This window comes from Leucopleurus acutus, assembly GCF_964270905.1.
Source record: "Leucopleurus acutus genome assembly, chromosome: 12".
Lineage (NCBI taxonomy): Eukaryota > Metazoa > Chordata > Mammalia > Artiodactyla > Delphinidae > Leucopleurus > Leucopleurus acutus.
This window is the reverse complement of record NC_139154.1, coordinates 25,718,905-25,738,359: the sequence shown is the minus strand read 5'-3', so window position 1 is coordinate 25,738,359 and position 19,455 is coordinate 25,718,905. Positions and strand designations below refer to the sequence as shown.

The following is a 19,455-nucleotide window of genomic DNA, read 5'->3' as shown; positions in this document are numbered from 1 at the left end:
GTGACTTGGAGCCACGGCCCCACTGCCCAGCAGCACGGCAGGGGCCGGACCACGTATCGCCAGCCTGGGGGAAAAGAGCCAAATTCAAAATTCCAAGTACGGTTTCTACTGAATAGGTATTGCCTTCGCACCATCAACAAGTCAAAAACTCTGAAGCCGACCCGTCGAAGTCCGGACGGTCTCTACCGGATCTCTGATCAGCCCTTTACTGTGAACTTCTCTTTTAGTTGTGCAAAGCTTTCTTGCAATATTTCTTTGAAAATTTCTATTTCTTTTATTTTCAGAGACCAGAGACCATTAACTCCTGAGCTTCCTAGATTAGAGTGTCTGCTTCTTTCTGTTCAACTTTCTTTTCTGTTTGAACTTTAACAGCACGAGCTCACTCCATGCTGTTAATCGAAGGCCCTGAACCCTTGCCCCGGGTCTCTGTGATGCCTGCGTGCCAGCTTACTGGCCTCTTTGCGTGGGGCTTTCCCCGCTCCTTCTGGGCACCCGGAGCCCCTGTGTTTACACGTCCCGATTCCGGGCGCACAGACATGCTGACTTGACTCTCAGTCCCAAGTCCTCACCCTGAGAGAATCTAGGTGGTCTGGCTCGGGTAAGGCCCTGCACCTGGTCCAGGTGACTAAGGCTGGGCCTCCCTGCATCTGTATGGGGTGTGTGGGGAAGGGGCGGTGACCGTCCTCAGAGAGGAGGGGCGAGGGCAGACTCTGGAGAGGTGGGTGGGGGTGGGCCCATCCTCCAAGGAAACCAGGTGGTCACCTGCATTCCTGAACCTGAAATCCCGTTTCCTCACCATATTCAGCGTTCGACTCACAGGAGCCTTTCTATTTTTTTAAACGGTAACAACTTGAATGTCAGAACTTGATTCTTTTCCCATGTAATCAGATTTTGAATGCAGGTGAAAAACATTCCCTTCTCTATATAACCAAATACATGAACAACCAAATGCTTTTTAACACTCATGGGTGAAAATCAGCCCAAAGACACCGCAAAGCTGTAACAGGTTGTCCCCCTGGGCTTATGCCGAAGCCACAGTTGATTTTCAGACACCAAATCAAAACACAACAGTCTTGCACCGAGTGCCACCACCATGTTCCTAGTTAACCACACGTGAGCATCTTTGTGTGCTCTGCTTACCAAACAGCAACGTTGTTGTATCTTCATGGGAACTCTTAGATTCACCATTGGCTAATGGGTAAAGGACACGGCACTGCTAGTGAGCAGTCCACTTCTGCCTAAAGGAATGTAATTCTCCACTTACGCTGACTGGAGCATAAGCAGAGTTCGCTGTACAAGAAAGCCTCACACCACAGAGGCCGGAACTTGAGAGGTGCCCACGGAAAGGCCAAGGTGGCCTGAGTTTCAGCTGGAAGGTGGGTGTCAGATGCGCAGGCACCACGGACCTGAACGGCGACCTGCGTTCCTCCAAGCACCCAGGGTCCGAGGTCCCAACTGGTAAAGACAGCAGAGAAGGAACCCAAGATTCATTTCATAAAGCAACTCAAAATGCCCAGGAGACCTCGGCTAATAGAAGATGAGCAGGCCTAACAGTGCAGCACGTTTAACAGAAATATTACAATAATCAGTGCACCTCCTCTCATTGCTGAAACCAGGGAAGGGCACCCCTTCTGTAATCAAAGTAATACATTTTTTATCTTGCAAAAAGGCATTTTGTTATTATGTCCATAGGTAGAGACTATATTTCAAAACAAGTTTTTACAGACTTCAAAGAGGCCTGGACTTGCAGACAGTGAAATCTATTTAAATACTGTGACAGTTATAGCGCACACTGCTGGCATACTCATATTCACAGCTCATAAAGGAAAAAACTAAACTCAAACTTTTAAAGTCAGCTATGCAATAGATGCATTTCATTAATACATTCACTAGTAGGTCTGTTCTTCTAAAACAGGAGGAAAGACAGACATTGAGATTTTTGTTTAAAGAACAAACTCAACATGTCAGCAGCAAGTTGCAGTTAAATTAAATTGGAAACCAAAGTTCCCAGTCACCAAAGTACAAAGTCAGTTCACCAGCTGAGACTGAAGACCGGAGTATGAACTGGAAGCTGAGAGAGCTTCCCAGAGCACACTGTGAGGCGATTTTTCCACAAAGAAATACTGCGACTAGCATTCTCACGTTTATGAGTTAAGGACACGTGTTTGATGGGCTCCATGGAATATTCAGAGGCGCCCAGGCAGGTGACCCGCACCTAGAGCTGCTCTCGGGGCTGTGCGATCTCCCAGGGCCCCATGCAGCACGCAGCAACCTGTCCGCTGGGGCCGGGAGCATGCGGAGCTGCAAGCCGGCGCCCCGGTGAATGGTCACCTGGGGAGGTGGCCCGGGTCCGCCAGACTCCTGGCGTGGAAGCAGCTGATGCACAGCAGGAGCCTGGGCAGGGCCCCGGGCACCCCCCCCCTCCCCACCGCGGGAACGTGGTGACCAGGGCTTCTGATCCGATCCCAGAACAGGTTTTGAGGTAATACACTTCAGAGAAAAAAGAACAGCTCATTTGAAAGGAAATAACGAAATGAATCACATTTTAACTTAGTCTCGTAATGAACGTCAGCACATTCACTTTACGTTCCCGTCATAAGACGTCAGCGTTACTGATAAAGCATTTTCCTTCACACTCCAACTCACAAATTTTCTCTCATGATTTGTCACTAATAACAATCTACCTGCAAGTCTGACCTTGCGATAAATGGTCTTCAAACATTATTTTAAAAGCCTAAATCCCAGCTGGTACAGGACCGAAATCTAATTTAACTTCAGAATTCACAGTGCGGCCCCGACACACGTGGCCTGAGGGTCCGGAGGAGGGAGTGGGGTGGCCTCGTGGCCCCTGGGTCTGGCGGCAGCGGGAGGGCCAGGGTCCCTGGGCCGCGGCCCCTCCCACACTCTACCTGCTGCACTTCACCGCGGGCCGAGCCTTTTAAACCCACCAGACACACGTATGGACACACACACGGAGATGTGACTTACGTACACATGCTTCTGGACAAAAGAACGACAGCCACATACATGAACCTTTTTTGCCGAATGGATTCTATTTGGTTAATAAATAATGCTTTTCCCATCAGTCTATCGAAGTCCAGACCAGCTGTGCAGATAGGACGCCCAGCCGGAGGAACGGGAAGCATTTTCCTCCTCACCTGTGGGGAGCAAAACAAAAGTGTTAATCCTCTCACACCGCATTTTCATGCTACAAACCTGTCTGTCCTCACACCTGTAGCGTCTCCTGTCTGGCTCAGACAGCCCGCGAAGGCATACGAAGCAACGACACACAGCCTGTGAGCTGTGGCCAGCTGGGAGCGCACATGCACAGGGGCAAGGCCCAGTCTTGTCAGGCGGGGGGGGGGCTGAGGTCCTGATTCCGCACAGGAAAATGCTGTGTGACTCACCCCCTTGGGGAGCAGAGCTGCCTTATCACAAGTCATACATCAAGTAGGAAAGACACATGCAGTCTGTGAACCTGCTGGGACCTGACGCGCAGGGAGCAGGCGCGCTAACGCACGCACGGCTGGCAGAGCGCCAGCCTTCCCCGCCCAGCAGTGCCCCCCGTGCACTGCTCGTGTAGGGGCCAGGGTGGCGCTTCCTGTTGCCTTTCATCACACAGAGGCTGGACGTTTTCCCCTGTTCACATAAAAGTGAAACTGCCCCAGAGAAGAAGACAGAAGACTCTTAAGAGCAACCAGAGAAAGGAGACACGTTGCCTCACTGCCTTCGAAGGAGTAAACAGGCCCACAACGGCCTTCTCAGCAACAAGTTCGCCCTGCTGGAAATTCTCCACAATGCACTTCGTGTGTAAGGAGAGCTTTCTGGCGGAAGGTCTGAGATGCAGGTAGGAATGTACACTCCACGCATGGTCCTGGGCCTCGGCAGCCCCACTGGGGACACTTCTCTCCCACGGCCCTGTGGCGAACGACTCCCGGGGGGTGAGGACGTCTACCACATGATAAAAAGTACGACACAAAAGGGAACTGTGTTCGTGGGCAGAATTCAACGCTAGGATCACAAATCCAATTTCAAAGAACTGGAAGATCAAACTGGACACTGCACTGTTGCCTGCTGTGTGAAAATGACGCAAACACACCACAGCTGCCCTAAAACGTTGAAGAGCCAGCTTTTCAACCCTACTCACGGGGACACACACGGCAGAGTGCGTCCAATGGACAAAGTTTCAAAGCTCTGGTCTGCGTCCCAGGCACGCGCACCTTGGGCGGCGGCGGCCAGCCTGGCCTTCTCCTCGGGGCTGAGCTGCAGCATCGTGTCCACGACGGGCAGCAGCCGCGCCCGCTCGCTTCCCGGCTTCAGGAGGATGAACTGCAGCAGCACGTTCTTCAGGTATTCCAGGTTGGCGGCCGACTGCTCTCGCGCCTGGTTCCTCTCCAGCCGCCTTATTTCACTCTTCAGAAGCTGGTGTCAGAGAAAGGAGTGCAGACGGGTTAACATGGCAGACTGGAGGAACGCGGTCTTCTTTCTCTTCCCCGAAATGCCCCCAAAATGGCAACAAAGGAGCGACGAGGCCGGGAGAAAAGAGTAGATGAGAAACATCAAGAGGCTCCTAGAAGTCGGGAAGCAGGCGCCGTGGGAGACGGGGCCCAGGGGCCCGGCCGCAGAGGCAGCACCGCGCACGGTGGGAAGCGGGGCTGAGACCGGGGACTGGGGTGGGGGGATAACGCGGGTCGGCGCCCCCTCCGTGCTTGGCAGAAGGGGGCCAGGGCTCAGGGCTCAGGGCTCCGGGATGACAGACTGTGGGCCACACCCACTGCCATCCCCACTCCCGCCCCCTCCCGGCAGGCAGGCAGGGTGTCCACAGCCAGAGCCGCTACAAGACGAAGAGCACTTGACCAAACAAAAGTTGAGTCCAGGAGAGAGAGACAATTCACAATGAATATCAATCAGAAACTAACAGAAAAGAGGGCACAGGACGATGTGAAAAAGATGCAGGATGGTGAATATTTGAGGAAGATTTCTGGGTTGAAACAAATAAAAATACATGGTTACAACTTATCATTTCAGGTTAGTCTATGAAATTTGGCCAACTCTGTCCTCAAACATAGGGTCATTTAAAAAAGTGACACTAAGGTCTAAGAAATCATGGGACAATGTCAGTCTATGGAAGCATAACATCTGAATAGTCACTCAGGTTCTGGGCTACTTAGTGATTTTTTTAGCTGTGATAAAGCTTTGACAATGTGGGAAAATGTTATTTTATATATTTTATAGAAATGCATACTAAAATAGTTAGAGGTGGGATGTCATGATATATACAATTTACTGCAAATAACTGAATTAACTCAGCATTTAAAACATAATTTGACAAGGACAGCCTCTGGCCCTACACTGAGGAAGGACCATCTATTTGGACAAGCAGGTCCAGGGCAGAAGCAGGTGCTTTTCAGACAGACACAAGTTTGAACTTTCTCCACCCTGATCAACTTGTTCTCACCCAGAGATGATGAGAATTAAATACGGTAACATAACGTAAAGTGCAGGGCCTGGCTTGTGAGAAGAGGTCAACAACCAACATGGCTGTATTACAGAGAGTTCGGGTGCAGACAGCTGCGTAATCCTCAACTGCCTGGTTCCTACATGCTTACAGAGTCGACTTTAAACAGGAAAACCTCCCATGCCACTTTGCCACTAATTGGAAGTGCTCTATGGTCCATGTCTGGAATTTAGGGACTCACATCCTTTCAAGTTTTACTCAAGCAAATGTGGAACAAGGACTTGTGAACAGCTGTCTAATCTCTAAATCTATTCTGGCTTCTTAGAAAAAGTAGGAATTAAAATAGTCTTTATATAAAAGATATAAAAGCCAAGAATATTTCTCCATTTCAGAAATGTAACATTGTAAGGGATCAAGGTGTGATGGATGCATGAGTCTATGTATGGAGGGCTTCCTGGAGGTGGCGTCCTGCCCTCACCTTAATCTGCTCCATGAGGATGGCGTTGGTGGCTTCTGTTTCCCGAAGCAGCCCGTTTAAGTGGTCGGCACTTTTTGTGGTGGAACTGAGCTTTTGAACCAATTCTTCTTTGGTGAATTCAGCGTGCCAGGAAGGAGGCTCTGCAAGGAATTGCCCCAACAGTTAATTTCCAAAATGAGGGGTCACAGGTGAAGATTATAAATGAGAAAATACCCAAGTATTGACACTTCGCTCTGCTCTCCATCCCCCATGGCCCAGTTAAAAGGCTGCATGTGACACAGGTAAAATGGACTGCTGTGGAGCGGGCCACCTGCCTGGACACAGGCTCGACGAGCTCGTTCTGGAAGCTGTTAGGCCAGCGTGTAGGCACCAACTTACTGATTTCATCCTCCTACATCTGTTAATGTCCCGAGAGCTGGTGTCACTTTACTTATAAAGGAGGAAGTGCCAGCAGTTACTGATCACTTAAATCATGGTCTCTCACAAGGATTTTCTACCAGGGAAGGAGCGGTATTATCACTCAAATCTAATACATGAGGGAAGAGGCTCAAAGTCAACAGGTTAATTTTGGCAAAAATGGCAAAGCCAAGTCCGATTGTGGAGCTGTGGCCACAGCGTATCAGGACTAACTCTTCCTGGGGGACAAGGACCAATCACAGCCTAGGACTGAGGACACAACTGGTCCTCACTCCAGATCCTGGAGACTCCGAGATGACGAACAGAGTCATCTGAACTTGGAACATTAATGTGCATTAGAGGTAAGAAGAAAATAGTCCAAAACTTTACTACAGTTAATAAGGCAAGTTCAGCATGACCACTTCATCAAGAGGAAAAAGCGGGAACCGTCAGTTTCTTAGAAGGGTGAGAGAAATTTATCCTATTTCTAACACCACTACAGAACTTCCAACCACTTATTTCTGGCTCAAGCTTTGGGCGGAACTTTTTATTTTGTTTAAAAAAAATTTTTTTTTTTTTTTTGGTTTCATTCTGCAGGAAAGTTTTCCATTTGAAAAAGGGTGGAATACTGAAAAAAAATTTTATTAGAGTAGCTCAAAAAAACATTTATAAATCAGAGTAATATTAGCTGGATAGGACAGCAGAATTAACTAAAGGCACAATGAAGCAGGAACCGTACCGAGTCTGGCTTCGGGAGAACGGAGCAGCTGCTCTAAGGACTGCGCGTGGATGCCGGCGGAAGACACGGACTCGGTGTCCGTGGTCTCCATCCCCTCCCCCTCCTCCCGGGTCGTGGCCGGCACATCCAGGAGCGGGAGGTCTGCACTTCTCCTTTCTCGAAGGCTCCTCAAAGGTTGCTGGGAAGAAGCTGCGCCTGTTACATGTTTTTTTTTAAAAGAGTAAGAGTTTGTCCAAAATTATGGATTCAGCATCAACAGAGATACACAGTAAAGTTAAAATGATTCTAGGGATGACAAATGATATGGTAGGGAATCTGAAAAACCAGAAGACAAGCAAATGGTATAGAAAGAAAGAATTTCTGAAACAGCCCTAACAATTTAGTTATTGAACTTTTAACCACTTAAGTCAATCCAGCAAAAGTGGTACTTGCTACCAGAGTTAAGATAAACCATTAGATGACACAATGCAGAGGCCTGGCCAGCTGCTAAACGAGGGCAAAACCCCTTCAACCAGATTCTGAGGATTGGGTGTTTACGGCACTGCAAACTCTGGGACACCACACTGCTGTTGAGATCAGCTCCGAGGATGCTCCTGCTGGCCACTGGCCTCACACTCCACCCTGCTGGCTCCTGCCACTGCCCGCTCCTTCTGTGGCGTCCAGCAAAGAAGAGCCCCGAATCCAGCGCAGGCTGACTCATCACAGAGTCTGGGCCGGGCTCCCCTGCTTGCTGACAAGCAGCACTGACTAGAACTGGGAGATTTATAAGATATTTCCGAGCATGTTACTTTATTAATCTCAAGAAACCGCACGGTCAGAGAAATTAAATGTCTTGGTCCAAGATCTCCGAGGTGCATTAGGGACCAGAATTCTGACCAGATCTTTTCACTTCAAGTTTCCTTTATTCACCTTTCCATGACGTTCCCTCTCCCGCCCCACTTTTCAAACATTAGCCCTTCGGCTGCCTTTGCTGAAGCACCTTCCTGAAAGTTTGCTAACTGCTTATGCTACTGCTAATTCCTGATTCCAGTGTCTCCCTGGCTGGTTACTTTCCTCTGATGACTCCTGGCATAGGTTTCGATCCTGAGGAGCGACCACAGCTGCCAATGCCCTGGAGACAAGGAATCAGTATCAAGTTGATAGTTAATACTGAAGTGTGGCCTCAACTTGCCTGAGGGGTTCCCATCTCTTCCAGGAAGCAGAACGGAAGTCGTGTGTGTGGTTAAACTCAAACTCCACTAATTAGAAACTTGAAAGGGAAGAAGCTGTGTTTGGCCAAATGATCCTACAAGTTCAGCTCTATCTAGAATTTCTGATTAAAGGACAGACATATTTGAAGACTAGCAGTGAAGAACACTAAACATATGCAGTGGACACTGGAATTTGGACACGGGTCTTGAGACCGACAGAGCGTCCGTGAGTCGGAGGAAAACCCAATTACGTGAAGGTCGGTATCCTGAGGGGTGCAGAGGCTGCTGTAAGCACTACAGGAGGGTTCAATGTCCAAGTCTCCTCTCAGTAAGTGGATCCAATATTCACTGACCACAGCACTGACGCTGGTGGTCACCCCGTAAGTCACCTACTTCCTCAGGACGGTGGGAAGCACAGACACACAGGGCAGGACAGGGATGGCAGTGTCCCGAGCATACATACATACTTCTTGTGGACGGCTCGCTCCGGAGCTGGAAGAGCTGGGCCTGCAGCCTGCTCAGCTGCTGCTGCAGCGTCTCCACTGTCCGCCGATGCTCCTCCTGCAGCTGCAGCACCTGGTCTCGGAAGCTGCCACGCAGGGCCTCGTGCTGGGCCGAGAGCTGACTCACGGTCTGTGCGTGCTCAGACTTCATCGCGGAGTTCTCCGACTGCACGGCGCACAGCCTGGGGAGAGGGCCGTGCTGTGTGAGAGCTTCCACCCCAGACATCGCCTTGCCCTGAGACGTGGACCGCACGTGCACCTGGGGAACTGAGGCAGGACACAGACGGGCCCCTGGTCCGAGCAAACTGGAGCTTGTGTCCCCCTGACACTTCAACAAAAAGGTTAATGGCAGAGCAGGGAGAAACTAAGCTGCTGGGATAAAAAGATACGACGACCGCATCTACCATTCTGGAGGTGAAGGAGACCTCCCCGACTGCACGTGCAGAAACATTTCTCGGGAGGGTCAAAAAGGGAGGGGGTGCTATCCCATAATACGTGCTGTCCATCTCCCAGAGACCCTCACACTGAAATCCATCTTGGCTAAAGGATGCACACGCATATTGGGCAGGGCCCGGGGTCAGAGCAGGTGTGGGAAATGAAGCAGGATGCTTGGCCAGAGGACAGGACAGACCTGGGAGATGGCCCCTGTGTGAGCAATTTAAATCACCCCTTTGGCGCGCTCCTCGTCAGCAAGGACGCCCACACGCTTCTTGGGGTGTGTAGCTCTGCTTTGCTTCTGTCGTAAATAAACTGCTTCTCTGTGTGCTCCCCCCACATGTGCTGTGCTTCTAATAGACTCTGTGCCTGTATTACAGCCTTGATCTTGAGCTCAAAACCACCCCGGCCATCACCCACTTCCGATGTGGGGCCTGCGCTGAGGAAGCACGCTGGGTGTTCAGATGAGAAGCCTCCTTCATAGTTTATCAGAGCACAGGGCTACACGTGGAGCATGAGATAACTGCACTTCAGTCGTGTTAGCACTATAGTCGCAACCACCCTTCTAGAATAAAGAATAGGTGCTGGAAACTTCTGATGTAAACAGCGAGTGACCATCACTGTGTAAGCTAATCTCATGGAAAACCTGGTGCCAGGTAGTCAGAAGACTGGTGGGTCTTCCTGGAACTGTGAGTTACATGATTAACACAGATTAAGTCACACCGTGGAAAGGTCTAAAGCCAAGCAAACCAAGTGCTTTCAACTCGTAAGACGAGCACACCTGAGCTCTGCAGAGCATCCCCACACCCCGGACAGAAGATGCTCCGTGAACCCAACTGCTGTATCCCAGGAGCTCAAAGCTTCTTGTTCACAATAATCCTTCTATTCTGGCGACACCCCAGCAGCTCCTTGGAGCACTGATTAGCACGAGTGTGGCGATGTGACAGGCCAAGGATGCAGCTGCACAGGGAGCTCAGTCAGCAGCTTTCGGAATGTTTTCCTCTAGAGAGAAAGAAAAGTGCTCGTCCTCTGACACCTGGCTGGAAAGAAGCATCTGGCCATGAAGGCCACGGGAGATAGAACACTGGGTGAGCAGATAAAATTACTCTTAGAAAAGCTAAGTAGAGAAACAATCAAAAGGGGGAGCTCTAAGGTAGAAGCAGCAAGTCACCAAGCCTGTGGAAACACCTATTTCCAGCTATCAGCCTGCATCCGCCCCAGAAGCACCACACCGGGAGCTCCAGCAAACACACGCTCTGTCCCCCGGCACCCACAGGCCTGCTGGCGCCACCAGCCTTACTTCTCTCGGAGCCCGGTCTCCTTGGACACGGTCTCCTGCAGCATCCTGTTGTGCCTTTCTAGTAGGGCGTCGTGTTCAGACTGCAAGGTCTGCAGTTCAGAGACGTTGATCTGTAAGTTATTTTGGGTGTCTTGTAATTTGATCTTTAGTTGGTCAATCAGCATTTCCAGATGATCTCTGAAACAGAAATAGTTAAAAAATTTTTTGAAAGATGTAAAACTGATTTTGTGATTTCAAATAAATTTTACTTTAATCATATAACCTTTCAATGTCATACTCTGCAATTATGGATGATTCTAAAGGAAATATAATCATCACAAGAATTCAGAGAATAGGATTAAATGTGAAATAAAAGACGCTATAATCAGACTTCAGATCGCAGACACTACATGTTTACAAAAGTCTCTGAATTTTCAAATTTCACATTCAAACGGAGTAGACCATTAAATGGCATCAAAATGGCCTATTTTATATTACAGGGCTATGTCATTAGTTGAAAAAAAAAGAAATGCAGTTCTAAGGTAACCATTCTGGGAACAGCATGTTACACCAAGTTACAGTGAAAGAAAGTCTTTGGAGAAAAACAGCTAAAACCTATAACTCTGTCACAAGTGGTATAATACACTATTAATTTCTTTTTAAAAAAACTATTTAATATATAAGAAAGAAGAAGGAACTTAAAACATTTACATTAAAATAATTTTAACACAAGATTCTGGCATGATCAAAATCGACTCTTGTAAGTGGTGATATTTTTATAGTAAGTGTGTCAATATTCAACTTCGGCTTTAAGATGAGCTATTGAAAGAAAAAAATATCTTATCATTTTTCAGCCTACAGTTCCCTTGTTTATTAAATACTTAAAAAGTAACACAAGCATAAACACACAAATACTGCAGGATATTTAGTCCTACTAAGAACAGTAAGAGCCAGATATAAAATTGCTCTGAACAGCGGGTCTCTACGTACAAACACAAAACATACATGCTGTAGAATGCCCTATCTGTCATTCCTAGTACATTTTTGAATAACTCATAAAAGTGATCTGTATGCTAGTTTTTAAGGAGCATTAATATACTATTGAAACAGTATGTAATTGAGATTGTCATAAATTTAAGAAGAAAAATTTAATTCTAGATGAAAATTTAGTTAAAACTTTTTGAAATAAGTAAAATGTTTTTAATCAACTTATGCTTAGCCTAACTAATGGTGAATAAGTACATCAAGGAAGCATTTTTATTCTCCTACTATATTTTCAAAAGTGGAAAAACTGGTCCTGACGTAACGGTGACGTCTGTCCTTACACTGTGACCAGAACCGACGGACAGGGCTGGACTGTGTGGCCCGGGTGTCCGGACGCCGCCTGGCTCCACGGCTCCTGCACACGTCTCTCCGCGTGAACAGTGCGGTGAAGCCGGCTCTGTCCTCACTGGTGACTACATGTAAACCTCCACGGTCAAAAGCAACCAGAGCAGGATCTCCCGCCCCCGGGGGAGGCTCCGCGTAGCTCAGACTTTACCTTTCTTGTTTGGCTCCGTCGGTCTCAGTCTGAGACACAGACTTAGTTTTCTGTTGTTTTAGAACGTTGTGAACTCGGACTTTGTAGCTCTCAAATTCAGAGGTGACAGCAGCTTGTTCTGCCTGTAACAGTTCAGAGAGAGAGAAATTTACTGCATTTTCTAGGTTGTGTGATCCTCCTATTTTCTCTCAGAGACTAATGAATTAAGATGAAAACCTTTCTTTAAAAATAAGCAAAATGGCCGATACTTTTTAGCCCCCAGTTACCTTTCCCTAAAAAGTACACTTCTGTTGGCCTTACACTTTTTTAAAGCCTTTGAACGACATAATTTTGTCTGACAAGAGGTACATTTCTACCTGTTTTCGTCCCATGTAAATTAATTTATTGCCCATAAATTTTATAATAGCACTATTTGCCTTTGGAACTTTAGAACAATTTTCACTTATGATAAATATAAGAAAAATTAATTCAAAGAAATTAAGCTACTTGAACTTCACTTTTCAAAAGAGAGTGGGAAAAGTTAAATTCTAGGTCTTGGACTTTCTTGAAGTGACCCGTGACCTTCCAAGGCCCCTTTGCCAAGGTGGCTTAGACAGAGCTGCACCTGTAACAAAACCACTGCAGGGGTCTGTTCTGTATGTTGAAGAAAGAAAGTGGCTGTTCTAACAGAATATGATTTTATAATCACTTAGCCCTCAGAGAGAACTGTAACCTTCCTAATGAAAAAACTAAAAAAAAAGAAGAAAAAGAAAAAAAAGAAAAAAAAATACCTTTCTTCCACACAGAAACTGTAAAACAAGGTTAAAATGGAAAGAGTATGTATCCATGTCTTTCCCTTTAGCAAAAAGAAGTTATGCAAGTGAGAGTCAGGGCTGGGCTGGGGTTGGGGTGGATGGGGCCAAGCCGGGTGGGAGCCGCCCGCCCTGGGGAGGACGCACCCTGGCCGCGCGGCACTCCTCCTGCAGGGCTGCCACCCTCTGCTGGTAGGCGCCCAGCGTGCGCTGCTGCTGGTCCGCGGACGCCTTCAGGTGCTGGTGAGCTTTGTGCTTCTCCGACGTCATTTCCGCCAGCTGAATCTGGGGGCAGAGGCTTTCGGTCAGGCTCTGGTGAATCAGATCTTCGTTGGTTAAACCGACTTTCGTTAAACACCAACTTGGGTTTTGAGAGAGGACTATATTTAAGGGACGTAATTAAATAGTAGGATTTTTAACTTATGATTATTGAAAGACTGGAGTCAATATGAGTAGAACATTTTCACAATAAATTAACTTGGTTTTCCTTGAATCAAAATCAATCAAATAATCAATCATGAAAAAAATTCCAGACCACACGTTACAGTTCAACGTTTAATTAAATACCTAAAGATATTATATATAAACATAATGGATATAAAAAAATATAAACGTAATAGATGTAATGTAACATGAATATATAAAACCTTTTTATAAACAGATTCCTGTGACTGTACTATCATTTAGAAAGTTCAGATGTAGGTTTGGGGCCATGTTTATTTTCTGCTGCCATATTCTTAATGTACTATGGGTTTTCAAATACATGAAAAGAACCAAGCTTATGCTCAATGGTAAACCCAGTTATAAGCCACACTTGGCTCACTGCTTCTCCTTCCTCAAAATGTTGATGAAGAATATTTAGGGGGAGAAATGTGTGTGTGTGTGTGCACACATGTGTTTAATATATACATATACATTTAGAAAAATCCCCAAGTGGTACCTTACTTCCACATGCAAATTTTTAAAATCTTAAAGAGTAAAAAGAACCTTACTTTATACACTTCTACTTGCTGCTGGCTTGCCTCCAGCTCGCCCTTTAAAGACGCTTGAAGTATTAAGTGATCAGTTTCCTACATAACAAGAAACTCGGTTAAATTAAATAGTGCAGTTATTCACAAATCCTCTATGAATAAGGACTGAAATACGACACTGAGGAATTCGCATACCGCTCGCTTTGAATCCGCCAGTTCTTTTTTGGTTTTCACAAGCAACTGCTTGATTTTGGTGTTTTTTTCCTCATACTGTTGTACTGAAGCCTGCAGTGAAGCTAGTGGGAGAGATTGTTTCAGGAGAAACAGTTTTATGAGTGAATTTAAGTAAACAAATGACAAGTCTTTTCTTTGTATTAGTCTACCTCTGAAAGGAATTTGTCTTAGATTTTTATTACGGACCATTGCAAACATATATGACACTAGTGACAATAACACACTAAACCCCACTGGACCCATCACTGCCTTTAACGATCACCAACACATGGCCAATCTCATTCCACCCAGATCAGGCGTCAGGCCCACAGGCCACTGTTGCTGCCTGTTTCTGTGAACAGTTTGTTTACATACTGTTTACAGCTGCTTTAGCGCAGCAAGAGACCACAGGGCCCGCAAAGCTGAAAATGCGTGTTGTCTGGCCCTTTACAGCAAACGTCTGCAACCCCAGACCCACATTCCCACTTACTCCTGTGCCCCCTGGGCTCCCCACACTTGAAGTCCATTTGTCTGTATGTATTTTAGCATGTATCTCTAAAATAAAGGCATATACTTACTGTGTATCTAAAACATAGACTTTACTTGTAAGAAATACCTCAAAAGAGGTGCTGTGTGTTTCTAATCGCCTTAGAGGCACAGATCTGATCTGTGTTTGTGATACTAACTGTTTTGTAGGACAAAGAGTTCATTAAGGAACAGACTGAAACATGATTAAAACAAAAAACTTTTATGCTAACAGAGGTAAAGAAGAGCATCAAATGGGAATAAGTGGATTCACTGTCCAGATCCCAGTACCAACCACACCAGCAGGCCAACCTGGCCACAGCCATTGTGAAGCAAGTAAAGAACATCTGACAGAGACCTTGGGGCCCGAGATTTACGACCTGGTCCTTTAAGAACAAGTGCGCCTGATGCTGAGTCTAGGCCACGAACGTGGCCACGTGATGGCTGCTAGAAGACCCCACCAGCAACGACTAACTCCATGAAGTTAAATCCACATGCAATGACGGTATCACTCAGTAAACATGAGCAGGTGTCCTGTAAGAAAATACCTTAACTTGCCTTTATGATATGTTATCATCAGTTATTTCCTGGCAACTATTTACCCAGTCCTGAAAAGACTGTACAAGGCACAAATTACACACAAAGCCTTTAAGTGCTCCAGGAATTATGAGCTCCGAGAACACAGAATGAAAAGAGAGGATACCACCTGGGATAGTGTGATAACGTAAAGCAAAATATAACTATTAAGACAGAAATGCAAAAGGCCATGCGGACCCACGTTGGCTCAAGGTTATATCCAGGTTATATCTGCTTGGGACAAGGAAGACTTCCTGGAACAGCAAACATTTAAGATTAGTAAGGATTCCAGAAGGTGAGCACAGGGGTGGGAGGGTGAGGGCACAGCAGCAGACACAGTCGTGGAAAAACATGAGTCGTGCTTCAGGAAGAAGGAAGGGCCTCTGCACCGAGGGAGTAACGAAGGTTAGGCTGAGAAGGTACACGGGGGCCCGATGCTGGAGGGCCTGGGATTAAGGAGATGTGTGTTCCTCGCGCCCCAGGCAGAGTGAGCTGGCTGAGGGTTTTGCATGGACACTGTCCTGATGTGTCCTCACCCTCCTCCCCGGGGGGTCCCCAGCTCCCCAGCTCAGCCTTGCAGGGCCTGTGCTGCCCGAGGCTGGGAGCATTTCCAAGATTCCATGCTGTGCTCACTGATCTGTCCCGCTGTCCTTCAAAAGGGCCCAAGTACATTCTGGTATTCAGGGCCTTTCTGAACTGGATAAAGAAGAGCTTCCTAATTACATTTCACTTCTCCCTAACAGGGCAAGCTTTTTCCTCCAACTAGTTAAGACTTCCAAAATTATGTTATTTCTTTTCACTTCTGCTCATAACTATGCTGCAGAAAAGACCACCCTTCCCAACCTGCTTCTTCTCTTCAAATCTCACACCCAACACAAGCCCCAACTTTCAATCGCTTGTCTGCAGAAGCTTCTCCCTCTGAGATCTTGGCACCCGCTGCCTGAACCTCTCATTCCTGTACTTATTCACCAGTGACAGTGGGTGGTTTCTTGAATAAGCAGCTCTTTTTAGTTTTTCCCAGGTTCAAGACTCTTTTTCAGCTAGTTGACTAACTTGCAAAACCAAATGTTTGCAACGTGTGTGACCTGGAGCCCTGCTACCCAGTTTGCACAAGAACGCAGCTGGAAGACGTGGTATGTGCACAGTGAGGATTTAAAGAAACCATTTACAGAAAGATATCTGAAAATTCCTTTAATTACTTAGGAATTAAAAAACCCATGGGCCAGGACTTCCCTGGTGGCGCAGTGGTTAAGAATCTGCCTGCCAATGCAGGGGACACGGGTTCGAGCCCTGGTCCGGGAAGATCCCACATGCTGTGGAGCAACTAAGCCTGCGAGCCACAACTACTGAGCCCACGTACCACAACTACCGAAGCCCACGCACCTAGAGCCTGTGCTCCACAAGAGAAGTCACCGTAATGAGAAGCCCACACATCACGACGAAGAGTAGCCCCTGCTCGCCGCAACTGAGGAAGCCCGCGTGCAGCAACGAAGACCCAATGCAGCCAAAAACAAAACAAAACAAAACAAAAAACCCATGGGCCAAAAAAGAGATTCAAAGGAAACTAAAAAGTATTTTCAGCTGAATTAAAATAAAAATACAACGTATCAATTTGTTAGCTGTAGCTGAAGGAGTGCCTAAAGGGATACTTAGAGCTCTAGATGCTTACATTAGAAATTATTTAACAGATAAAATGGAATATAATCACCTGAAAAAGAAAGATTATGCCGCTACTGCATTATCCCACTCTGCTGACAATCAGCAAATGGTGGCCCAGGACCACCTGAGGAACGTTTACGGGAATGAATACATTAAGCACCCACCTGGACTGCACACAAGGGCACAGGAAGTGGTTTCACAGCCCCCTCTCTGGTCCTCGGGCAGGGCCCCTGCTGTGTGGATGACCTGGCCGCCAAGAGCTGGTGAAACCCACAACTAGCACCCTCCCCCACCACCGACCCCGGCCTCTGCTGGGGGCAGTGACCGTGAGCTAAAGCGGGTTCTATTTTACTCACTCATTTCATCCTGCAGGGTTTCTTGCTTCTGTTTTTGGAGTTTTATTTCTTGTTCCAAATCTTCTATCTTGCTGCTCTTATTAGCTAACTTTTGATTTAATTCTTTCATCAAACGTTCGTAATCAGCAATTTCCATGTTCATCAATGTGGTTTGTTGGGCATCCTGCACATGTTATAATAAAAGATCCACATAACACTAGATGAGTTACTTTTGTTCCAGAATTTCTAAAAGGATGCCACAGGAACACACTGGCTCTATAGAGAAAGTTTATACATTAATGCAGAAACTACAAGTTGGCTACATTCTAGTTTGTAATTTCAGAAAGTATTTTTGTAATAATTTGACTTTTCAGTGCCATTGTATTTCATTACAGTTTTCATTAACTACAATTGGTGTATCTGCTCTTGTGGGGCTCTTATTTATAAATGTTCATATTTAAGCAACTCTTATAGTACCTTTATTTTTGCCCTCATCTTTGAAAAAGTAGAGAAAAATGAGCCAAAGTTCTAAGCATAATACTAACTTTAGCTTTTGACATTAATTAAATCTTCATTTGTCATACAACAATCAGGTATGAAAAATAAAATAGCAAACTGAAGTCTAATAATTTGTGAGCCTAGATTCTTCTGGAGAGACAGGCACTCAGAGAACTACATTAAATTTTCAGTATTTGGAGGCAAATAATCTATAAAGCAGTATTTCAGCACCACAACTAACGTTGTTTTTCAAATATTTCTTTTCTATGTTTAGAGAATAGTTTAAGAATGTGAATATTCGTATCGGTTTTGAGTCTGGTGTTTCATTTTACCTTTCTAACCAGCTCTAATTCTTGCATGGTTTTCTGAAGCTGTTTCTTTTCCTTTTGCAGTTGTAGCTGAAGCTCTTCAAGCTCGTTTACAGAACTGGCATGCTCCTAAAATTAAAAATAAAAACATCACCACCCCTAAGCCAACCAGCATTAAAAAAAGTATTTGTAAGGGGCTATAAAATAAATCTGACATATAAAGTACAGAAAGTTCCATACTTAAAAAAAGAATACACCCAAAAATTATAACTTGGATTCTCAAATTCATAGCTGGCATACATTAAGGATTTAATAAACTTTGCTATATTAACAAATGCTACTCATTAGCAAGTCTTTCATTCACTTAAATACTTTGATAAAAATATCACTGTATAAATGAATTAATCCCACAGAACTGTTTTTACCTTTATTTTCTGCTCTTTCTGAAGTTTTTCAGCTTCCAACTCTTTGTCTGCCATGGCCTTGGCTTTGTGGACTTCCAAAATCTGCACTTCTAATAACCGGGTGTTAGACTGCAGTGTCTCAATACGGGCCAGGAGGTCTTCATTATCTGAGTTTAATTTTTCACACTAGAATGACAAATGATTCATTACTGTAAACATGCAGAAAATACACACAGGAGAGGAAGAATAAAATGCAACATTAATGAGAATATTGGCATAGCATAAAAAAGTGAAGATTTCAAAATCGATTCCACAGAATGAAAACGTAAAATCAAGAGTAAGTTTAAAACACTACTACTGTTGATATTAATTTGGCAAACATTACAAGAGACCAGCAGCACTAACAGAGGAAAAGGCGGAAATGAAAAAATGAAAACAAAAAACCCAGAACTGAGATTACAGCAATAAGACGGGATGGTGGCTAGTTTTCTGTCATATTCTTCTCCCAACAGTGGGAAAAAGAAAATAAAGTTTCTGACTATGTATTAAATTTAATTTTTTGTGCAAAAAAATATTAGAATTGAAATATACTTATTACAATTTCCGTGTATGCATTTGCTCAATTTAAAGTTACCTGAAAAGTCAGATTCCTTAATTGTCTTGTCAGGTCTTCTACTTGGTGCTCAAAATTATGAGCCCGTTCTTTCTCCAGATCCAACTGCTCTGACTGCTTATCATATTCCAATACAAGATTCTTCAACAAAAGACAAGGATTTAACTTTAGGGTATTATCATACATTCAATCAGCCAGACTGTATTACTGAGCCATCTTAATACAAGATTTATGAGTTCATTCCAGAAGCCTGAAATATTTACCTAGGTTCAACATTTGATAGAATACCCAATATATTATATGTTATATAATATAATTAGCATAATCCAGACGACTTTTAGTATGGGTGGGGAAATCTATTCAAGGGAAGAGGATTTAAAATGTATACAATATAGCATCTCCCAGTTATATATCCTAGTCATCAAAAATAAACTTCTGAAATGCACACAACATTTAAGGAGGGAGGAGAAAAAGTTTAACCTGGTCCTGTTAACTCCACCTAAAGAATTCTGCTGAGGGAATTGTTTCGGGCCTGGCCTGAGGT

The 19,455-nt window shown here is 45.3% G+C and overlaps 1 protein-coding gene across 3 annotated transcripts in view; it reads right to left on the bottom strand.

Annotated features, from left to right (window-relative positions):
- Positions 1-288: 288 nt before the first annotated feature.
- Positions 289-19,455, bottom strand: part of GCC2 (GRIP and coiled-coil domain containing 2) — a 36,009-nt gene continuing 16,842 nt past the window's right edge. Inside the window, exons 10-23 of one of the 3 annotated variants that reach the window (XM_082851519.1) lie at positions 18,933-19,052; positions 18,320-18,484; positions 17,919-18,023; positions 17,110-17,272; positions 13,976-14,076; positions 13,802-13,879; positions 12,957-13,094; positions 12,019-12,140; positions 10,500-10,676; positions 8,729-8,946; positions 7,072-7,266; positions 5,937-6,076; positions 4,221-4,422; positions 289-3,158 (exon numbers count right to left, since the gene is read on the bottom strand). In XM_082851519.1, the coding sequence (XP_082707645.1) occupies positions 3,088-3,158; positions 4,221-4,422; positions 5,937-6,076; positions 7,072-7,266; positions 8,729-8,946; positions 10,500-10,676; positions 12,019-12,140; positions 12,957-13,094; positions 13,802-13,879; positions 13,976-14,076; positions 17,110-17,272; positions 17,919-18,023; positions 18,320-18,484; positions 18,933-19,052 (1,995 nt within the window). In that variant the 3' untranslated portion in view covers positions 289-3,087. Of the gene's footprint in view, positions 3,159-4,147; positions 4,423-5,936; positions 6,077-7,071; positions 8,183-8,728; positions 8,947-10,499; positions 10,677-12,018; positions 12,141-12,956; positions 13,095-13,801; positions 13,880-13,975; positions 14,077-17,109; positions 17,273-17,918; positions 18,024-18,319; positions 18,485-18,932; positions 19,053-19,455 lie in introns of those variants that run through there. The other 2 variants (XM_082851518.1, XM_082851520.1) reach the window with 2 other exon arrangements.